We start from the raw sequence: 20207 nt of genomic DNA, 5'->3' as shown, positions 1-20207 counted from the left end.
TCTTGTGCTCTCAAAACACTCAAACCCAAGATACAAGTCTCTTAGAAGTAGTACAGCTACTGTTATATAATGAAAATCACTCACATTGAGATAGAAAGCTTTTAGTTGGTGCAGACATTTGTCTTTGTAATATAATCATATAAAAGCAAGACCCCGAATGGATCTTGTCTAAGACCTTTCTTTTTGTTCCATCTTCAACATGTCTTCTGTAATGCCTGAAAATGAGTAGCACATCAAAACAATACCTTATTGGAACACCCACCGCCAGGGGTCAAGCTGTCCAGCACTTTGATGATGTTGTAACAAATTGGTCAATTTTCGTTCTTTGTCTTTGTAATGAGGATTCTAGTATTGAGCAGACATTAAGGACTAACAATGCAGTGTGGCATTAATCGGGTTTTAACAGGTAAGACAATTTAAAGCTTCAACAGGCTTAGAAAAGAAAACAAAGTGATGCAGATCTATATGGTAAATCAGTTAAAACACGTTCGGCAATTCCAGTTCCAAATAAAATTCAGATACATCTGCAATGCATAAAGCAAAAACAGACGAAGTTGATGCTAATGTTCGTAAGTGTGCCGAATTAGTTAAAGATACAGCACTTATTGCTAAATTGGCTAGGGGTTATATGCACACACAGGATGCTGAATAGCATCATAAATGTTTAGTTTGGACTCTATAACAGAGCACGCAGTGTACAAAAGAATAAAAACAAATCAGTAGAAGGGTAGTTTTAGCTGAGCTTGTATCTTATCTGAAAGATTCATGAGTGGGAAAGGTTAAAACACTTTCTAAACTCTGTGATTAATAAACCTTTACACAAGCAGAGTAAAGCAGCTCGATTCCACTACAGGTAAGGTTAACTCGACAAGACTAAAAGAGAGCATTCTCAGAAATAAAAGAAGTTTAAAGGCATACAATAAAGGAAAAGTTGTCCCATTAGCTCTCGAAGAAGACATATGTTTTGCATTAGTACATTGGTGTTACAAGTCAGATTCTGACGCAGTAAATATTGCTAATGCAGCGTACGTTGTTAGAAGGGATATGGTGCCGAAATCTGAAAACTTCAATGGAACGTTTGGGCATGATTGTAGAAACTGATGAGTTCCCAAAATGCATCTTGCCCTTGTTAAAATTATGCTTGATGGATCCAACACAAGAGATCAGTATTCCTGTGAAACAGTCACTACCAATATAGAGTTGTCTATTTCCTACTTACTGACGTTTAACAGTGTAAAGAATACAAGAACAGACTCTTCTTCAATTCCTAGACATAACAGCAACAAAGAAACTCCTCTGCTCATATACATTTCTCTTTCTAGACACATTCAACTGAGAAATCAAGACAATATACAGGTTCTATAAACTAGGTATTTGTATTTCATACTATAGGGTTTCCCAACTATCTGCTGAGGAAGGAATTGGCATCTGCGCACTGCATGAGAGTGAACAAATTCTGTGTCCACCAAAACTGAAGTAGCAAGTACTCACCAATGGAAATATTGATAACATAGATCACACACCGAGTCCATGACAGCTAAAGACTCCTTTCATGTAACAGCTATAACTGACACAACACACATAATGAGAACTAGAATGAATTGATTGTGGTGATTAATTCTAATATGGCAAAGTCAAAACAGATTTCAGATCTTCCAGTACTGTATACAAATATCTAACCACCTTCAATGAACAATATAGATTATCATGTTCAATTACTGTTTGTAGTTGTTGATCGCCAGAGTGTTCTAATTGATGCTGATAACACCTATGAATATAAATGGCTTGAACGAGTATTCTGCAAGGATGTGAGTGGAAACATTTCTTCTGATGAAAGCATATCTTGGGAAACATATCATGCAGCATTGGTACAACCTATCATTAAATCGCTATCAACTACTGCATTGTTGCCGCTGTTCACAGAAAGTCCTCATTCAAAATCCATGGTATTGCATTGCATGAAAGTCATTAAAGAATCTGTTGATTATCTCAATCTAGGGCAATTGCCTATTATTTCAATGGATCAAACTCTCTTTGCCCTAGCAAAAAAATTAAATGGGATGTACCACATCATTATGGTGAATATGAATCTGTTGTGATGATGAGGGGGCTTCATATTGAAATGGCTTTCTTTAAAGTACTTGGAGACTGGCTTTCGAACAGTGGATGAACCAGTATGTTAGAGTGATCTGACATAACTACCATGGGAAAAGCTGATGCTATATTGAAGATTTCCCACCTAACCCGTACACGTCATGCTCATCAAATTACTTTTGCTGAGCTATAGGGAGGCTTATCAAAGTTATCTTGAATCTAGAAAGTCCCATGAATAAAAGGGAGATTTCTAAATGAATTAAGTAAAAATCGAACAAGCACCCACACTTTGAATTTAGGGCAATTGTTACGGATCTGCAGAAAGTTGCACCTGAATTTGTTTGTTCAATTAGAGCGGGTAACTTTGATTTGTATGTACATGTATTGGATCAGATGGTTCCATAAATGTTTGCTACAAATCATAGTCATTATTCTTGATGGCTGTCTGTCCACATTTGCGACATGGCGACACTAGCAGAACGCCATCCACACATTCACTCAGAGTTTCGTAAAGGAAAGTTCATTGTCAATAAAAACAACTGTGTGTTCTCATCAATTGAAATTCAGATTATGATCAGAAAAATGATTTAATCAAGGGAAATGTAGGTGCTGTAGATCTGACGGAAAATCCTTCAGCTCTCAGAAGTTGTGAATGAATTTGAACAAACATTTCTGAATGCCAAAAAAAAACAATCTTTGCCACCATGAACAAATTCCTAGTGTACAAAAATATTTCAGGAAAGATGTAAAATCTCTACTGTACACTAAGGAGGAACTTGGTAATTTGTTTATGGAGGAGAGCAGTGATCTATTTGATCTGGACAGGACTTGCTACCGTTATCATGTCAGTGAAAACAGCACATGAAATAGGTAGATCGCAATATAACTACTATTTTCATGAAATGTTGCAAACATGTTTGAAGTCCATAACACATACAATACCAAGGAACAAACTTCAATTACTCAGCATTAGCCTGCGTAAAGTCCAAAGACAAACTAACTATCCCAGTTAAAAAGTAATTGCAATCTTTTTGCTAGATTATATATCAGGTGTCAGGCAATAAACATACCAAGATACACTTGGGTGAACATGCTCTTTATAAATACACATGTTATGTTATGTCATGTAATGTTATGTTTTGTTAAGTTATAAATGACAATTTGGAAGACTTTTTCAAGCACGAGACTTGGTCTTTTCAGCCATATATATATGCAAATGGAAAATTCAGACAAGGACAAAAGTTGCAGCTATTGTCGTTGCCAGAAGTACCACCACACACAACACTGCTCCAGAGGTGATGTAAATATATTATATGGTGCAACTATAGTAAATATGCTTCCTCTCAAGTCTTGTAAAACATTTGATGATTATACCCCAGCAGTTTAAACATAGAAACTCAAGCAAGGAACGTGAAGAGATTGGATCTTGTGTGGGATATTTTTATACTGGAGGAGGTGAGGGTCTTTGCAAGTGAGTTGAATCTAACACTCCTGTACGCAGTGACTGGCAAAGTTTCCTTAAATGAGATGAAAACAAGACAGAGTTCTTTCGTTTACTGAGTAGGAGTGCAACTTATTAACATCGAAGGGAAGCAAGTAATTGTCATCTGTCCGAATAAAGTTGCAAGATCCACACCAATTATGAGTTTCGAATGATATCGCCATGCAATCATAAGGAAGCAGACACACAGGTATACTTTGTTCTTTTATGCAGCAACTGAAGGTAATTCCAATATAATGATTCGTACAGTAGATACTGATGTAGTCGTTCTTGCGATTACTAATTTTAAAAACATTGGATGCCAAAGAACTGTGGTTAGAATTTGTTACAGGAAAAAAGTTTCTCTAACTACTAGCTTACAGTATTGCAGCAACCTTAGACGTTGATATATGTAAATCTCTGCACTTTTTACAAGCTTTAACACGTTTCGACACCACATCAGCTTTTCATGGGAGAGGGAAGAAAGCAGTTCATGACACCTGGATGGCATCCTCTTCTGCTACTCCTGCATTTAAATTTCTGAGAGATCGACCAAGTCCTGTTGATCCTGTTCACTATGGAAATGTGGAGAGAGTCATTGTACTAATGTATAGTCGCACTTGTCCATTGCATGAAATAAATAGTGCTCGCCAATTCGTGTTTGCAAATGGCAACAGAACTATTGAAAGCATTCCACTTTAACAAGATGTTCTTCTTCAACATGTTAAACAATCTGCGTACCAAAGGGGCCATGTTAGGGGTCAGACTTAAGTGGCCATGCAAGAATTGTGAAATTTAAATGATTGTTGCAGGAAGCAGATTGATGAAGTAATGGTACCTTGGACAACCATTTCAGAGGCAACAAAGGCATACAAAGAACTTATTTGTTGTGGGTGCAAAAAGATGTGCCAAAATCAATGAAAATGCTCAAAGGCAAGACTTCTGTACACCAAACTCTGCTTTTGCAGTGGAAACTGTTATCAAAATTAAGACAGTTTACAAACTTGAATCATCATTGTTTCATATTATGGAAATGTTATCAGTGTTTAATATATTCTTGTATTCTTTAATTAAAATTGAAAATGTTAGAACTGGGATTTCTGGTTGGCTAAGGCTTACGCCAAAGCTATGTAGAAACCACCATTCTAGTCAGGGCAAGGGAGTCACACGTCAAGAGAACCCCTGCTCACCCCCTTGGTAGCTTGGCACGAGCAGACAGGCTTATCCTAGAGGCAATGTGTAAAGCATTTGCGCACGCACACAACAGCAACAACATCCTAGGCACACCACAAAAGGAACTCCACACAAGGTTATATAAAACTAACTTTTGTATTGTCAAAACACATCAGATTCTACCATGGTCACATATATTCCCCATGCATTCCTACGGGAGGGCAGGTCACTCACCACACATACACAGAGAGCTCACGCACTTTACACTGTACCACAGTGAAAAAGTGCGCAGAGGCCTAAAATCACCAACACCAGGTTACAGAAACAGGCTAGGAAAAAGCAAAAAGTTTCGGGGTGAACCTGCCAAAAGGGCCAGGTCCAACACAACCCCCTTCCAGCCAAAACGCAGGGTAGACCAATCACTCCCTTGATTGGCTTCCCTGCTTTGGGCGACAAAACACGGACACGGGCCCGCACGGCAGGGACACCTTCCGGTTCTATGCCACTCTGAACCCACATGGATCTCTCTCAACAAGAGCTCTCTGGCCCAACTAGGATACCCCACTGGTACTCTCTAGTCATCCACGCCCAAGACCAGGCCCTAGGCCATCCAAATGTCACAGGTCCCGACCAATCCACAGAGTGGGGGGCAGTGACCCCTGGCACATAATAGCCAATCTCCACTCTCTCTCTCTCTCTCTCTCAGTGTAGCTACAACTACCACTGATCCTTCAACCTAGGGACCACACCCTCAGGCTGACCAGAGGTCACGGGCAAGAATGCCCCACCCTACCTCTACTTCTGGTGTTCCGCACCCTCCCAGGGAAGCACCCACCAGAACACAACTCTCATACCAGTTCAGGACCTCTATCCATCAACTGGTCTACCACCTGGGATCTGGAAACTATTTCACTTCAGAGGTACAAAGCACACAGCACAGTTCCTCTTCAAGCAGGTGGGGGGACACAGCACACAGCAAAATCCCCTTTCCTCTACCTTAGTGGAAACAACAAACTGCAGGTGAGCCCCAGATCACACAGCAAGGGCAGCCCCCTCAGTCTCTTCAGCTGATCTACTTTGGCAGAGATTCCTTCTTGACCTGGAAGTTTCCTAATCTCCAATCAATCAATCAATCAATCAATCAATCATCGAATTTATATAGCGCACTACTTACCCAGAGGGTCTCAAGGCGCTGGGGAGGGGGGGTCTGTTACTGCTCGAACAGCCAGGTCTTGAGTTGCTTCCTGAAGGCGAGGTGGTCCTGGGTCAGGCGAAGGTGGGTGGGGAGGGAGTTCCAAGTCTTGGCGGCGAGGTAGGAGAAGGACCGTCCCCCTGTGGTGGTTCTACGGATGCGGGGGACGGCGACGAGGGCGTGGCTGGTCGAGCGAAGCTGCCGTTTGGGAGCGTAGAAGTTGAGGCGGCTGTTGAGGTATCCTGGGCCTTGGCTGTGTAGGGCTTTGTGTGCGTGGGTGAGGAGACGGAAGGTGATTCTTTTGTTGACCGGGAGCCAGTGCAGATCTCTCAGGTGTCCGGAGATGTGGCTGCGACGGGGGATGTCCAGGATGAGTCGTGCTGAGGCGTTCTGGATCCGCTGGAGTCTCTTCTGGAGTTTGGCGGTGGTTCCGGCGTAGAGGGTGTTGCCGTAGTCCAGACGGCTGGTGACGAGGGCCTGGGTGACCGTCTTCCTGGTCTCGGTGGGGATCCACCGGAAGATCTTGCGTAGCATGCGCAGGATGTTGAAGCACGACGAGGAGACGGTGTTGACTTGTCTGGTCATGGAGAGGGAGGAGTCCAGGATGAAGCCCAGGTTTCGTGCGTGGTCTGTTGGTTTGGGTGCGCTGCCTAGGGCGGGGGGCCACCAGGAGTCGTCCCAGGCGGAGGGTGAGGATCCCAGGATGAGGACTTCCGTCTTGTCCGAGTTCAGTTTCAGGCGGCTGTTCTTCATCCATTCGGCTACCTCTTTCATCCCTTCGTGAAGGTTGGCTCTGGCGGTGGCGGGGTCGTTGGTAAGGGAGAGGATCAGCTGGGTGTCGTCGGCGTAGGAGATGATGTTGAGGTTGTGCTGGCATGCGATGTCTGCGAGTGGGCTCATGTAGATGTTGAAGAGGGTTGAGCTGAGCGAGGAGCCTTGGGGGACGCCGCAGATGACTTCGGTGGCTTCAGATCTGAACGGGGGGAGGCGGACTCTCTGTGTCCTCCCGGCGAGGAAGGAGATGATCCACTCCAGTGCCTTCTCCTGGACTCCGACGTTGCTGAGGCGTTGTACTAGGGTACGATGGCAGACAGTGTCAAAGGCCGCGGAGAGGTCTAGGAGGATGAGGGCCGCTGTTTCTCCGTTGTCGAGCAGCGACAACGAGCAGCCCAACCTAGGATCTAAACCCTCAGGTTGCACCGGGGTCAGAGGGAAGGACACCGTCCCTCTGCACCCCCTTCCAGAGTTCTGCACCCTCCCACCTTGGAGCGGTACCCCTGGAAGCAAAAACCGGTCAGGACACTGACTACAGAGGCCCTTCCCTCCAGGTCAGGCTTAACCTGAACCTGGCCTCCCCCCTTCTCGGGGAACGACCTCCAGAGGCCCCACAAATGGTCAAGCACTCTAGACAGTCAAATGCCCCACGAACCAGGACTTCTGCACTCTCCACTTAGGAGCGGTACTGCCCAACACCAGGACCGCCGGAGTTCTGGTTACAGACACTCCCCGTCCTCTAGACACAGGAAGATTCTCCTCAAATGACCTGTACGTACAGCCTAGGCCCCTGACCTGGCGCTCCCTTAGGGAACCCTCCAGGCCCTGAGACAGGGTTTCGGGCCAACGTGGGACACACCTTCCCACACTCACTCCGCCTCCACTGAGACAGGACGTGAGCCCCTACACCCATACCATCCTTCTGGGACCTAGCTGGGCTACACATGAACCTCTTCCCCTACACAGGATCATCAGATACACAAGCCACTACTTTTAGAATCACTCCCCAATGCCTCTGCCAGACATCTAGCACACCGCCAGACATCCACCTTCTTGTCCAGTGCCTCTGCTGGACCTCCTGCACACCACCAGAGGTACACTTCCCTTGCAAGCTCCTTTTATAACACAAACAAACTCACACCAATTCCTCCAGTTCAACACACCACTCATCCACACACTCCCCCTCCAGATTGGTGAGACAGTTTCTCACTGCCACTGACTCTCAACCTTTACTCCTCTTACTGAGCACCAGGCACCATACTCTGGGAACTGGGAATGGGACTTCACGCACTGGACACATTTTAGCTGCCACCACTGGATCCTACCATACTGGGGAATCCAGACACACACACTACACTCAGGGGATAACCACCCTCCCGAGCAAGCCATTTCTCCACCACACTCCCTCTCTTCCATCTACCCACACAGGGACAGGAACAGGGATTGGGCAGTGGACCCAGCAAGGGATTTCTGATCTATGGGAACCTCCCCCCTCTACTGGTGTCCCGCCCTGTCATTTTCTCTCATCTGCCACTAAACATAAAAGCGCAGGAACAACATTTGAAAATGACACTCTTGAGGAAAAACAAAATAACAAACAATAATCACTAACATGTGACTATCTAGAATGCAGAGTTTTGTAATGTAGCCAGTTGCAGCTGTGGTACTGTGCAAACACAAGTCCTAATCCTCACCGCTGTCCAACAATGTTAGAACTGGGATTTCTGGTTGGCTAAGGCTGACGCCAAAGCTAGGCAGAAACCACCATTCTAGTCAGGGAAAGGTAGTCACACGCCAAGATAATCCCTGCTCAACTCCTTGGTAGCTTGGCACGAGCAGACAGGCTTATCCCGAAGGCAATGTGTAAAGCATTTGCGCACGCACACAACAGCAACAACATCCTAGGCACACCACAAAAGGAACTCCACACAAGGTTATAAAAAAATTACTTTTGTATTGTCAAAACACATCAGATTCTACCATGGTCACACATATTCCCCATGCATTCCTATGGGAGGGCAGGTCACTCACCACACATACACAGAGCGCTCACGCACTTTACACTGTACCACAGTGAAAAAGTGTGCAGAGGCCTAAAATCACCAACAGCAGGTTACAGAAACAGGCTAGGAAAAAGCAAAAAGTTTTGGGGTGAACCTGCCAAAAGGGCCAAGTCCAACAGAAACATTATCCACATGTTCATAGTTTGTGTTGTAAGGAAACAATTAATGAAAATTATAAGTTTACTTTCACTACAGTGTTTGTTGCCTATTACTGGCATCCTTATTGACGTCCATTTTGATATTATATTTATGACATCAACGTCTACATCCAAAGTGGGCATGCACATGACATGCACTGACGTGCACACATGAACTTTTGTGCCAAATTTGATGCATAACAGAAGATGTAGAATGATTTTTTTTATATTTATGGGATTTAGATTAGACTATATGACGTCATACGCTTTATCCCTACAAAGACAAATGTATGTACCAACTCTCAGCTTTCTATTAAAAAGTGAACGATTTTTCAGTCTAACGGCTATACTAAAGTATTTTTGGGCTAATTAACTGTAGCACAGGTTAAAATCAAAATACGAATTTCCCCCCCAAAGGTGTTTGAGTATTTGGAAACAAGTAAACACAATGACTAACATTGTGCTCTCATTCTGATACAGAAATGAGCACAAATTAATTTATGTAGGAGGGAATTGTTTGCAGAAAAATAGCCAAATGATGGTGTGCTGCAGTAGAAAATAAAATGCAGGGGACGTGGGACACGGGTTGAGACAACCCCTGAATGAGTGTTAGCTATAAAGAATCGGTACACTTTTTTACAGAACATGTCTCTAGACAAATTTAAGCAAATATGGGAACGGTACATGTTATTACAATGTTACTACCTTAATTAGACAAAGATGCAAAACAACTGTAAAAATCAAATGATATTACTCAGAAATGAAACCCTTTAACAACGGTCGTGTACATTCACCAAGACAACGTAAATGGGACTTAGTGCATTATTACTAATTGTACGACTCAAGTAAACCTTGATCTGTATCAACCTTTCCTTTTTTTTTAAATGTACTTTCCATTGCCAAGTGCAAAAAGGGCGCAAATCAACAAACTCACAGACAGACTTCCGACCCCTCAGTAAAAAGCTAACTTGTTCAATATTAAGTCTCCAGTGAAACCACAGAGGAAATGACAAATTATTTAAATGATTTATCAATAGGTTTGGTTACAGTTAATGCTCTGTGTAGGTAATGCAGACAAAAAAGAGCAGTGGGCGCAAAAGCCATGTCCTGCCGGTGTACTAGATGCTGGGTGGAAGCTATTGGCAGGGGAATTCCAGTTTCTTTTCTCTATGGAATGTCTTTGAGACCTTTGCTCAACGACTGACTGTGTGCCTCTCATCATCATGTAAATAAGATTGGAAACTATGTATGCTCTGTGTGCTCATCCACCTTTTGAGGCCCTACATACATTCAGTAGTGTCAATATGAAATTCAGATGCACTCTATTAATAGCAGTTACATACTTATAGATTGCACAAAGATAGATTCACAAACGGCCACCCTGTTAAGGCAGTAAATGTATTGATTCAGAATGTACTCGTGCAATACTAGCAAAAAACAAGGAGTTTATTTGAAAACAATTTAGTGAATTTAATTTAATGTACTATATATCTGAATGCTAAGAAACGATTTTCTAATATTACCCCAAAATCCATGATGGCAGATTTATGTCAAGATGGCAGTAGAGGCCGATTTCACAGTTCTCTGCTGGATCACAGTGCTTTTGTAGAAAATGTGTAAGATCTCTGGCCAAGTGAATCACCTCTTTATAAGAATAGAAGCATGGGCCGTGGTTAGTGCAGTCATCAAAGCACACTGCTGTTCTATCAGCATTAAGGACAGCTGCTTCATGCATTAGCTTATGAAGTGTCATCTCGATCTCATATTTTGTCCCCTGTCCGAAAAAACAAAATCAAAGTGGTGAGTAAAATTTGCATTTTGCTTTTAAGATGAAAGCCAAACAAATTCTCTCTTAGGCAGACCAGATTGCTATATCTCACGTCGCACATTCATTTCTATCTTTAAGTTGACAACATTTTAACACAACAAACAGCATGGTTTGCCTGTGTCTTACTGTTAGCTCTATTAAAAAAAAGCGGTACATTATGTTTTACTTCAAACTGCTTTGATGCATTTGCAGCAAACTCTCAAATAGGTGTTTCATTTTCAGTCCGTAGAGAATATGCTACCAATCACAGGTTATGAATACCAAATAATCATTGAGTATATTGTTCAAAAGTTTAAAAAGTTTACCTAGTAAGACTTTATTTGAATCATTACAAAGCTACAATAAACATATCCACTGGCTACCGACAACAATACTCAGACATGCTTCTGTCCAGGAATTGCTGTTGGATGCTGATTTGTGCACGGCCTACCTTTTAAAGATACCTGGCACAGCACCTCAACAATCCAAGCAACACGTATGACAGAGCAGAAGATTGAAAAAACACACAACGTACAAAAATGAACAAGACAATTGACAATACTAAATGGAGGGGGAAAAAGAAAAGCAATTTTTAAAAAATTGAAATAGGAGAGCAGAGAGTGAATGTGAAGTGTGCAATAGTACTTCTAAGCTGTAGTGAAAGGAGTTGAAAACAAAATAGAAAATCAGGTGAATAATGATTTTATGTCAAGACCCGGTGGCCAATATTATGCAATAAATCCTTTATTGACACCAATCAGCAGCATGTTAAAAGCTTCCAGAAAAGAGAATATAGAACTTTCGAACAACATTCCAACACAATAAAACACCCCCAGCAACCAGTCCTCTTCCTTCTTTTATTGCTGCTGCTCAATCAGATAAATATAACTCTTTGTTTTTAATTTTCCTGGTTGTGAGTTGTAATGAGCGCTAGATTTAAGGTAAAATGCGTATACGACATTCTATAGATGCGCCCTTTGATAATTGGTATTTCTGTGCCTTGCCCGTATCTTCTACTCTAGGGTACTTTATGGTGTTTACTCACTCTTGTTTTTGCCCTGCGGGGTACTCGCTACCCCGTTTTTCACCTTGTGAACTTTAATCCCCCGCCCCCATTTTTATTTCCCACTTGAGGGTTTTTATCTATTTAAGGCATATTCTCACGGGCTAACCATTTCTTTGATCGGTTTAGCCTCGTAAAGGGGTATCCATCGTTGCAGCCCCACGAGGACACACTCTCCTCACCTGTTGCCTCGTTCTACTCGGGCACTGTGACGGAGACCCCTGCCTCGCTGCCTTGTCGCAGGGACTGATCATAGCTCTTGTGACACTGATGGAGTCTTGTGTGCTTGATGTCGCTCAATGCGAACGTGCGCGCGAACGACTAGACCGCTAAAGGTCTTTTTGTGCTGTTTTGTTTCCATAGCGGGCGCTTACCTTAGAACACTCGTTCTGACAGGCTTGTTTCTCCGCAACAGCTTTCTTCTACCAGCTGTTCGTCATTGAGGGTGCAAGATTTGTTTTTCTTGTTTATCGGACTCCTTGTGGAGGTTTTTCTTTCGGTTTTCAGAGATCGGTTATTAGGTTGTTGGTAACTGACAGAAGGTGGAAAAAATGTACAGATTCTTGGATGTCTTTTTATTACTAGCTTGTTGATAATTGACTATGGTTCAAGGCTTAACTTTCCAAGATAATTTTGGTGATTTTGGTGACTTTGAATTTATATCTTCGTTTGTGCCCTGCATTTTGTCAAGCCACCATTGTTGTCTTCTACCTTTGAGGGTTTTTGTATCTTGGCAGTGCTTTTGGGTCTATATCTTTTTCCATAGTGTATTATTAAGTAAAGTGAAGGATCCATGAAAGACAAAAACATAATAAGGCTATTGAGAAAATCACCACGTTGTCTCTTAGATTGAAAAGAAAATTGGACTTATTGGCTTCAAAATCATCTATGCTGGACGAGGAGCGTTTCTGGTCAGAAACAGAGGCTGTGCAAGGGTCAGCTAAGAAAGCTTCTCTGAAAAAGAAGCATGTGGTTACCAGTATCCCACTGAGTAAACAAAAGAAGTCTACTTTGTTAGAACATGTATTCTGTATCAACAGGCAAGAGGAAGATGCCATAGGCATCAAAGATGGGCAAACAAAAGGCCCGCATGATGATGTGTCAAAGAAGGGTCACAAACACAAGGCTGTGATTTGTGATGATTCCTCCGCAAGTGTGGAGGTAGAACTTAGTTGTTTTTCCGACTTTGATTTGGAGGATGATGTATCATTCAATAAGAAGCTGCAGATGGAAGGCATGTTGAACAAGAAGAGTGGTTCTCTTTTAGACCCCCTAGGTCAGAACATGTTCAACCCTTTACTGGTTAAGCACCCCCTGTCACCAGAATGGTCTCCTTTGGATCACATGACTGATTATAATCAGCATTGGGTCTGAAGGAAGATGCCTAAAGAGGTGTGTGTAAGACTGAGGTCCAAGTGCCCACGGCCCACTATTGATTATAAAGTGTTGGTGACTCCAGAACTTGATTCCAAGATCATCGCCTTTATTGGAAAAGAGGGTCGCAACCCCAGAAAGGGTATTGATAGGGGTCTTTATTCCTGTCAGGACAGGTTGTTGGATATAGTTGGCCCGCGTCTAAGGTTTTTAACATGGCTGAGGAGGCCTGTGTGTTCAACAACAGTATTGGCATGGAATAATTACGTCACTGGGTCCAGAGAGTTTTTTGCCTGTTAGGCAACGCTATTACTGCACTCTCTATTGAAAGGAGGAAGAGTATTTTACTCAAAATAGACCCAAAGTTATTGGATCTGGCATCCAAAGAGAAAGGGCCTTCAGCCAATGGTCCCCTTTTTGGAGAAGCTTTTATTAAGGACCTTTTGAGGTATGTGGGGGCCTTTAGTTCACAAAATAAGTCTCAAAGAGAGATAAAGAAAGTATTCAATGATCGTGTTTTTGGGTTGGCCGTGAGAACACGGAGTCGGTTCCTTGGCCGAGGCCAAGGCATCACCAGAGGCTCCTTTTCACGTGATTGCAGAGGGTACCATGGCCAACAGTCGTTTTGCTGTGGCGGATTTTACCCCCAGAGGCAAAGAGCAAGGGGAAGATATAACTGAGGAGAAAGGAGAATCAGAGGAATGACTGGTAAGTCTAGACCTTTCTGTTATCCCTTTAAAATTGGGCGGCAGGTTTGCCCAGTTTTATCAAGCATGGTTATGGATCACAAAGGACTCTAGGTAAAATTTGCCACACAATCCAAAACCCTAGACAAAATTTGAATTTTTAAACCAGTTTATAGCTTAAACGTTACTAAGAAAATAATACACATACCACTTGACATCTCATTAAAATTTTGCAGAAATTAAACTCCTTTCTACAGAAAACTGCTCCACTCAGCAGTGGTGCCTGGTGTTCTTTGATAGTGATAGGAGAAAATATTGGCCCCAAATTGCAGTGAACCAAATAGTTTATTTTGCAGCACTTTTACCATAGGGGAACGCATTTCTTCTATTTATGTATTTGGCAGTTTTGTACAGAATGGGCCATATCAGTTGGATGTCAGAGTACTTTGGAGTGATTCTAGCATATACATACCGAGGGGCGTATTCTCAAGGACTCATCGCCGATTTATCTGCACTTTACACTGCAAAAGTGGCGAAAGATTTATCGCCCTATTCTCAAGCTGTTGCAAACTGACGACATCGCCAGATTTCCAGCGAGAGCTGACGCAAAAAACATCGCCACGGATGAGAGCGTCAACAAACACTAATGAGATGCAGAGTAGGTGTTCCCATGCAAAAACACAACTTTGCGGCATTCTCAACGACCAGCTAGATCTGAGATGCGATCCAAAAACAGGCGATGAGGGTTAGCAGCAGCGATTTAACACCTGCCTTTTACAACAAAAAAAAGGGAGTCCAGCCCAGAGCCACATCTGAAAACCAACACATGCCATGGAGCTACTGATCATGCAGCTCGGAGACCCAAGAGGGCCACAACACATACCGCCACCACCCCCCTCCCCCAGGACCCCCTCCCTTGGACCCCTGCCCCCTCGAAAACCACCGAGAAGCGCAGAAGAAGACAGCTGACCTTCGGAAAACGGTATGGCCCCCAGCCACACAATTGCAGAATGTGGGGAGAGGTGGGAACTAAGTAAGTGTGAAGGAGGCAAGTCACCCATGAATAAGAATGTACACAATGCCAAGTGTGGCGGTGATGTGCAGGACAGACTTTAGAGTGCAGAGAACAGACATATCCATGTGGACATATGCCGCTGGTGTTCGTAGTGTTGTGGACAGTGGACGCAACCTTGTTACCACAGGCAGTGGGGAAGACCTCAGTCATGTAGCTTTGTCATCCCCCTCTGTAAGCGTATGCGGAGTGGGCTGGTCCGACGTACGCCAGTCTAGCGTAGGAGTGTGAATAAATAGGCCACAGCTCTGGGCGTGGTTCACTTCTGGGATGGCCAACACGTCTGCCAGGCCGGCGCCCCTCACCCTGCCACGAGTCTGCCACCGTGACTGCTAGCCTCCTCTGCCAATCGCTGTCTTTCGCGTCACAGGCCCCCAGCGCTCCCAGCAGCACAGCACTGCGGAGTCATGTGTGTGTATGTGGACTGCTGCCTTCGGCCTACACTGCAGTCAGAAGGTTCCCAAATTCAAATTGAGTCTTGATTTATTGATGGCGCAGTCCAGTAGGCAACAGACATTGCTTCCAGTGCAGCCCGGCCGGACGATGCATCATCGCCGGCTGCGCAACCGCTGAGCGCCTCAGGTGCCACTAACTCTGTGCAGCTCTAGTCAACGCCACTAGGCTGTGGGCCCTTGCTGACCGCTGCCTCCGGCCTTCACTGCAGTCAGCAGGGCTCACACAAATCAAATCCAAACTTGACCTGAAAGGAAGCACCATCAACGCTGGCTGCGCATCCCGCTCAGCTCTTCAGGTGCGACTAACCCTGTGAACCACAACTCATGGACCCTTTGTGATTGAGTTTCGTGCTGTGGACAGCGGACGCAACAATGTCACCTCAGGCAAAGGGGAAGACCTGGGATGATGATGATGATGATGATGAAGATAAAGATAAGGCAGGTGTGCCACACCCCACAGCAGCTGCAGAAGGAATATCCCGAAGGGACACAATCATTAACAATTTCTTCACATGAGCACGTTCAGCTCTGTTGCCCTTACCTCAGGGCAGCTCAAGTCGTGGACCCTTTATGTTAGAATCTTTTGTGTGTGATTTCAGCTCTGGTGCCCCTACCTCAGTGCAGCTCAAGTCATGGACCCTTTATGATTGAATCTTTTGTGTATGATTTCAGATCTGGTGCCCCTAGACCAGGAGTGTCACTATGATACCCGTTTATGGGATGCTTTCATACTTGGCATACATGCTGGCCGCTGGACCGGGGAGATTGCACACATTCTCGTGTGCAGTGACCATTGAACCGCTCCCCTATTGGGCTGTAGTGCTAATTGGTGAAAGGGGGTGGATGCAGCACATTTGGAGCTGCTAATGGATGGACTCGCTGTTTGATGAAGTCGACAACGACCTCATATTGGAAATGATGGCCTACGAAGCTGCAATCGCTTTCATGGACGAGTAACTACGTACCTGCAGCCACAACTGATTGGAACCCATTTCACATGTCCCAACACCTTGTTGCATCTTAGATATCTGGTCACATATCCCATGAAAACAGTGGACATGGCTGCATTCGCCTGGACTCCGACTACATAAGCGGACAACGAAGCGGGTTAACACACACCTGTGAAAAGTGAGGCACTCCGCCGGAGTGGACAGCGGTGCTTGGCAACGTTCCTCATTCCGACATACTGCTGAATTGGTCTGCATGTTGTGCCACTCATCTTGCCCATACTGACACGCATTTGCTAATAAAGTCTAGGCACCTTCACTTGTATTCAACTGTGATGAGTGTTGATTTGAATGACAATGTGTGTCCCACTGCCTATCTGGGTCAAGGCCATACATGCGCATTGATTGCATTACCTAGGGAGTAACTTTTTGTTGAATCACTGTCCCTACATTAATCCACACTTACATACTTGATTTATCATAGCCATGACACATCTGTGTAAATTATAATGTTGTATTCACATTCAGTGGTGTGTTGAAGCTTGAGCAGTACAGGGCCATGCAAACCCCACTTTACATTGTTGCCCCATGGAGGGCCAGCCAGAGTCCTTTAGGGATTGACAAGTTCCTCACAAGTGGAAGACTTCAGTCCGCAGTGTGATTACTGTGTCATTGGTAACCAGACAAAATATGGCAGTCCATGTCGAGGTCCAAGGTGAGTATCGCTGAGTGTATCGGGGGACAATGGAAGGTTTTATTCCAGGGCATGATGCAGAGGGCAAAACCAAGCTGAAACCGGCCATATGGCGGAGATGAATGCTACCACTTCATTCTTGCCACAAAGCCGGATTCATCATCATCTTCGTCCTCTGATGTGTCAGCTGCCTCACATGTGGGTGGTGGGGTTTTGCCTGCATCACTGTGAGGCAGTGACATATTAGGAGCCGGAGGTGGAATGCCTGCCGCACTGTGTGGCACTGACACTCCAGGGCGCGGAGATGTGGATGGAGTGGTAGCAGCAGCATTCATCCGCGCCATGCCTGTGGTGGCAATACCATGAAGAGGATCTGCAGGGCATGGAAGATCCCAGCTACATCTTGCTGGTGTGCAGCCGTGGCAAACATTTTTTCCGTCTGCATCCGCTCCAAGCTCTCTATCATTCTCCTTAAGTGTCTCAACTCGCTGTCAGACATGGATTGTTGGAGAGCATGGAGCAGACAGTGGCTGTCCTTTAGGGACTGTAAGTGGTCCCTGATGGGACTTAGACACACACGTATGGCATCTAATTTGACTGCCATGAGGTCGAACCCAACCCGCAGCTTATCAGACATCTTTTCTTGGCACACTAACACACGGCGTTGGAATGCCATGTGTTGGTCGTGGGGGTCCTGGGAGCCAGCTGTGGTGGTGGGTGCTTCCTGCTGTGTGGTTTGTGCTGGGGGTGGGGTCTCCTCGATGCAGCTGGGCTGCCGTGCTCCTGGAGGTGGGGTGCCGGAGCTGTCCATGAGCTGTTGGAGGGCGTCGATGTTAGGGTGGTCCTCTTCATCAACAGTGCTGTGCTGTTGGATCTGCTCTGTAGGAGGTGTTGATTCTCCCTCTGCAATGTGAAGGGAAGATGCAGATTGACATTGTGTTCACATGTATGTTCATGCATTGTAGAAGTTTACTAACAGACTGCATGACAATGTACATTGGGACTGTTTGTGAGGAGATGCCTATTTGAGGCGGGACAGTTGACATTTCTACGGCATCACTGATGTGAGGTTGTACTTGTACATTGTCATCTCACAGTTTCCTGCTATGCCCAATACGAATTGGCCATTTCCTGCACACAAGCGGCAGCGGTTGTGTCCTCTGTTCTGTTGTGAAAGTGTTGCAGTTTGTACCACATTGTTGTCAATGTTCAGGTGCTCGGATTCTTATATGTGTGTGCTTCATTGTTGGCGAGTTGCCCCTTCAGCTCTGATTTTGCGGGTCCTTATCCCTTTCAGGCAGTGTGCAGTTCACTTCTGTGCTTACACAGTGCTGAGATGTGGCAGACTTGGTAAATTGGGCTCTTGGTCAGAGTTGTGACTCTTGGGCATGGTTTGTCCGCAGATGTGCTATTCTTAATTGTACATGTGTGCCATTGTGCCCATCTCCCCCGTCCCCCCAGTCCCTGGTCATTACTCACCCAGTTGCTGTTGCCTTAGGTCCTGTTGTGCAGTGTCTGGTCCCCCAACTCCTGCTACCGTCTCCCCAATGATGGTCCCAGGCTGGTCCTCCGTGGGGCTTGTGGGGTTCTGGTTGTCCTCTGTACTTGCTCCGGCTACCTCCATGGTGCTTTGCAGTTGTATGTGTTTTATTTGGGGTTTTTGCTAACGTTTTTGTAGTGATTTTTCCCGCCTGACTTGAGGGACTTACAGATGTGGCGCTGCTTATTGCTGAATTTTTTATCGCAGTTGGGTTCATCGCAACTTTTTTCACGTTCGGGTTTAGATTTTTATCACCGTCCCGGTGATTTTATCGCTGACATTTGACGCGTTATCGGGAAACTATTGCATATTACCGCTGTATTGTGAATACAACGTTAACACAGAGTAATTGTCCCGCGATAGACGGCGATACGAATATTTGCTTTAACCTATTTTGGCGATGATTATCGCACGTTCTTGAGAATATCCCGATAGAGTCAGAAAACAAAATGTGGTTTACTTTATAGAGAATGGTTTCAGCTGTAAGACAGCAAACATTTATGGTAATCAAGTTGTCTCCCCCAAAAAGATGGAGGTCAACTGCTTAAACAAAATTTGTGGAAGTGGTGCATATGTCCAGCACATTTTACCTAAAAGTTGGAAAAAAATAAATAGTAGATAGAAGCAAATCACAATATAGCACGTTCACTTTACCTACACTTTCCCCATAGCCTCTTTTATCGCTTACAGAATTTTCCTACTATTTTTTTTTCCATCCTGCACAATCAAGTAGTATTATGAAGAATATCCTAGAAAGAGGCAGTGGGGAAAAGTATGTGCATGTTCACCCTAACAAGCTGCTGAGTCCTAAAAGAAGCACGCATTTAATTACAATAAGCATGCACACGTACCCTTGCATTCTGCGGAAATCCAATCTGTCAGCGCAGAGCTTACAGCAGGAGTATCCTACTTTGTTCTCCAAACATGGCCATTCCCGTGACACCGTCGCCCTCAACTTCTGGTAACTCGCACAGTTCCGTCACCTGCTGACCTGTTTCTTGTGTTTACATTGTCGAGAGGCCAGCTCCATCACAGGGTTGACCCACTGACTCACATGACAGTGCTGTGCTGTTCTAGTCTTTCTCCAACAGGCGGAGCACCTTCTTAAACAGTCAGGATTTCTCCGGTCACCATCCCGCACTCACACACCTCCGCTAGAGCGGCTGTGCAGACCGGCTCACATACAGCTGGACCACGTCTTCCGGGGCAGCGAGCGGTGTTTCCGGGGCAGCAGCGGTGCCTGTTTCATTTGGTGTAGGTAGACTGTTTTTTTCGGGGCCGGCATATTTTTCTAACCAATGGCAGGATATGCGAAACACAGGTTTACTTAGTAACTCGCTCTTTGGTTAGTTTTGCAAGAACGTCGTTCACTTAAGTTGGTTAAAACCGGAAGCAAAGTAGAGGTAATTGAATGTTTTAGATATTATTTCATGTAATGGGAGATAAGGTTCATGTGCTGGAACGATGATCGATCGCTTATGATTAGTCTTGGCACATATATGTAAATACTGTTATAACCTCATCGATTTCAGTATGCTATAGAACAAATAAAGCCGAGATACAATAACCGGAAACCTGATCTCGTCGACAGAATGTGTGTGTGCCAGGTGCTTTCGAGTCCTTTACCTGTGTAGACGACGTGCCGGGTGATAAATG

At 44.6% G+C, this 20207-nt stretch overlaps 1 protein-coding gene across 2 annotated transcripts in view; it reads right to left on the bottom strand.

The window, feature by feature from the left end:
* Positions 1-19754, bottom strand: part of AASDH (aminoadipate-semialdehyde dehydrogenase) — a 630945-nt gene extending 611191 nt beyond the window's left edge. Inside the window, exons 1-2 of one of the 2 annotated variants that reach the window (XM_086962613.1) lie at positions 19403-19754; positions 10437-10687 (exon numbers count right to left, since the gene is read on the bottom strand). In XM_086962613.1, the coding sequence (XP_086818739.1) occupies positions 10437-10666 (230 nt within the window). In that variant the 5' untranslated portion in view covers positions 10667-10687; positions 19403-19754. The remainder of the gene's footprint in view (positions 1-10436; positions 10688-19402) is intronic. The other variant, XM_086962614.1, reaches the window with a different exon arrangement.
* Positions 19755-20207: the final 453 nt, after the last annotated feature.

The sequence above is a fragment of the Lissotriton vulgaris genome, chromosome 3_1 (genome assembly GCF_964263255.1).
Source record: "Lissotriton vulgaris chromosome 3_1, aLisVul1.2, whole genome shotgun sequence".
Classification (NCBI taxonomy): Eukaryota; Metazoa; Chordata; class Amphibia; order Caudata; family Salamandridae; genus Lissotriton; species Lissotriton vulgaris.
The sequence above is the reverse complement of the archived record's forward strand: the minus strand, read 5'-3'. Positions and strand labels throughout refer to the sequence as shown.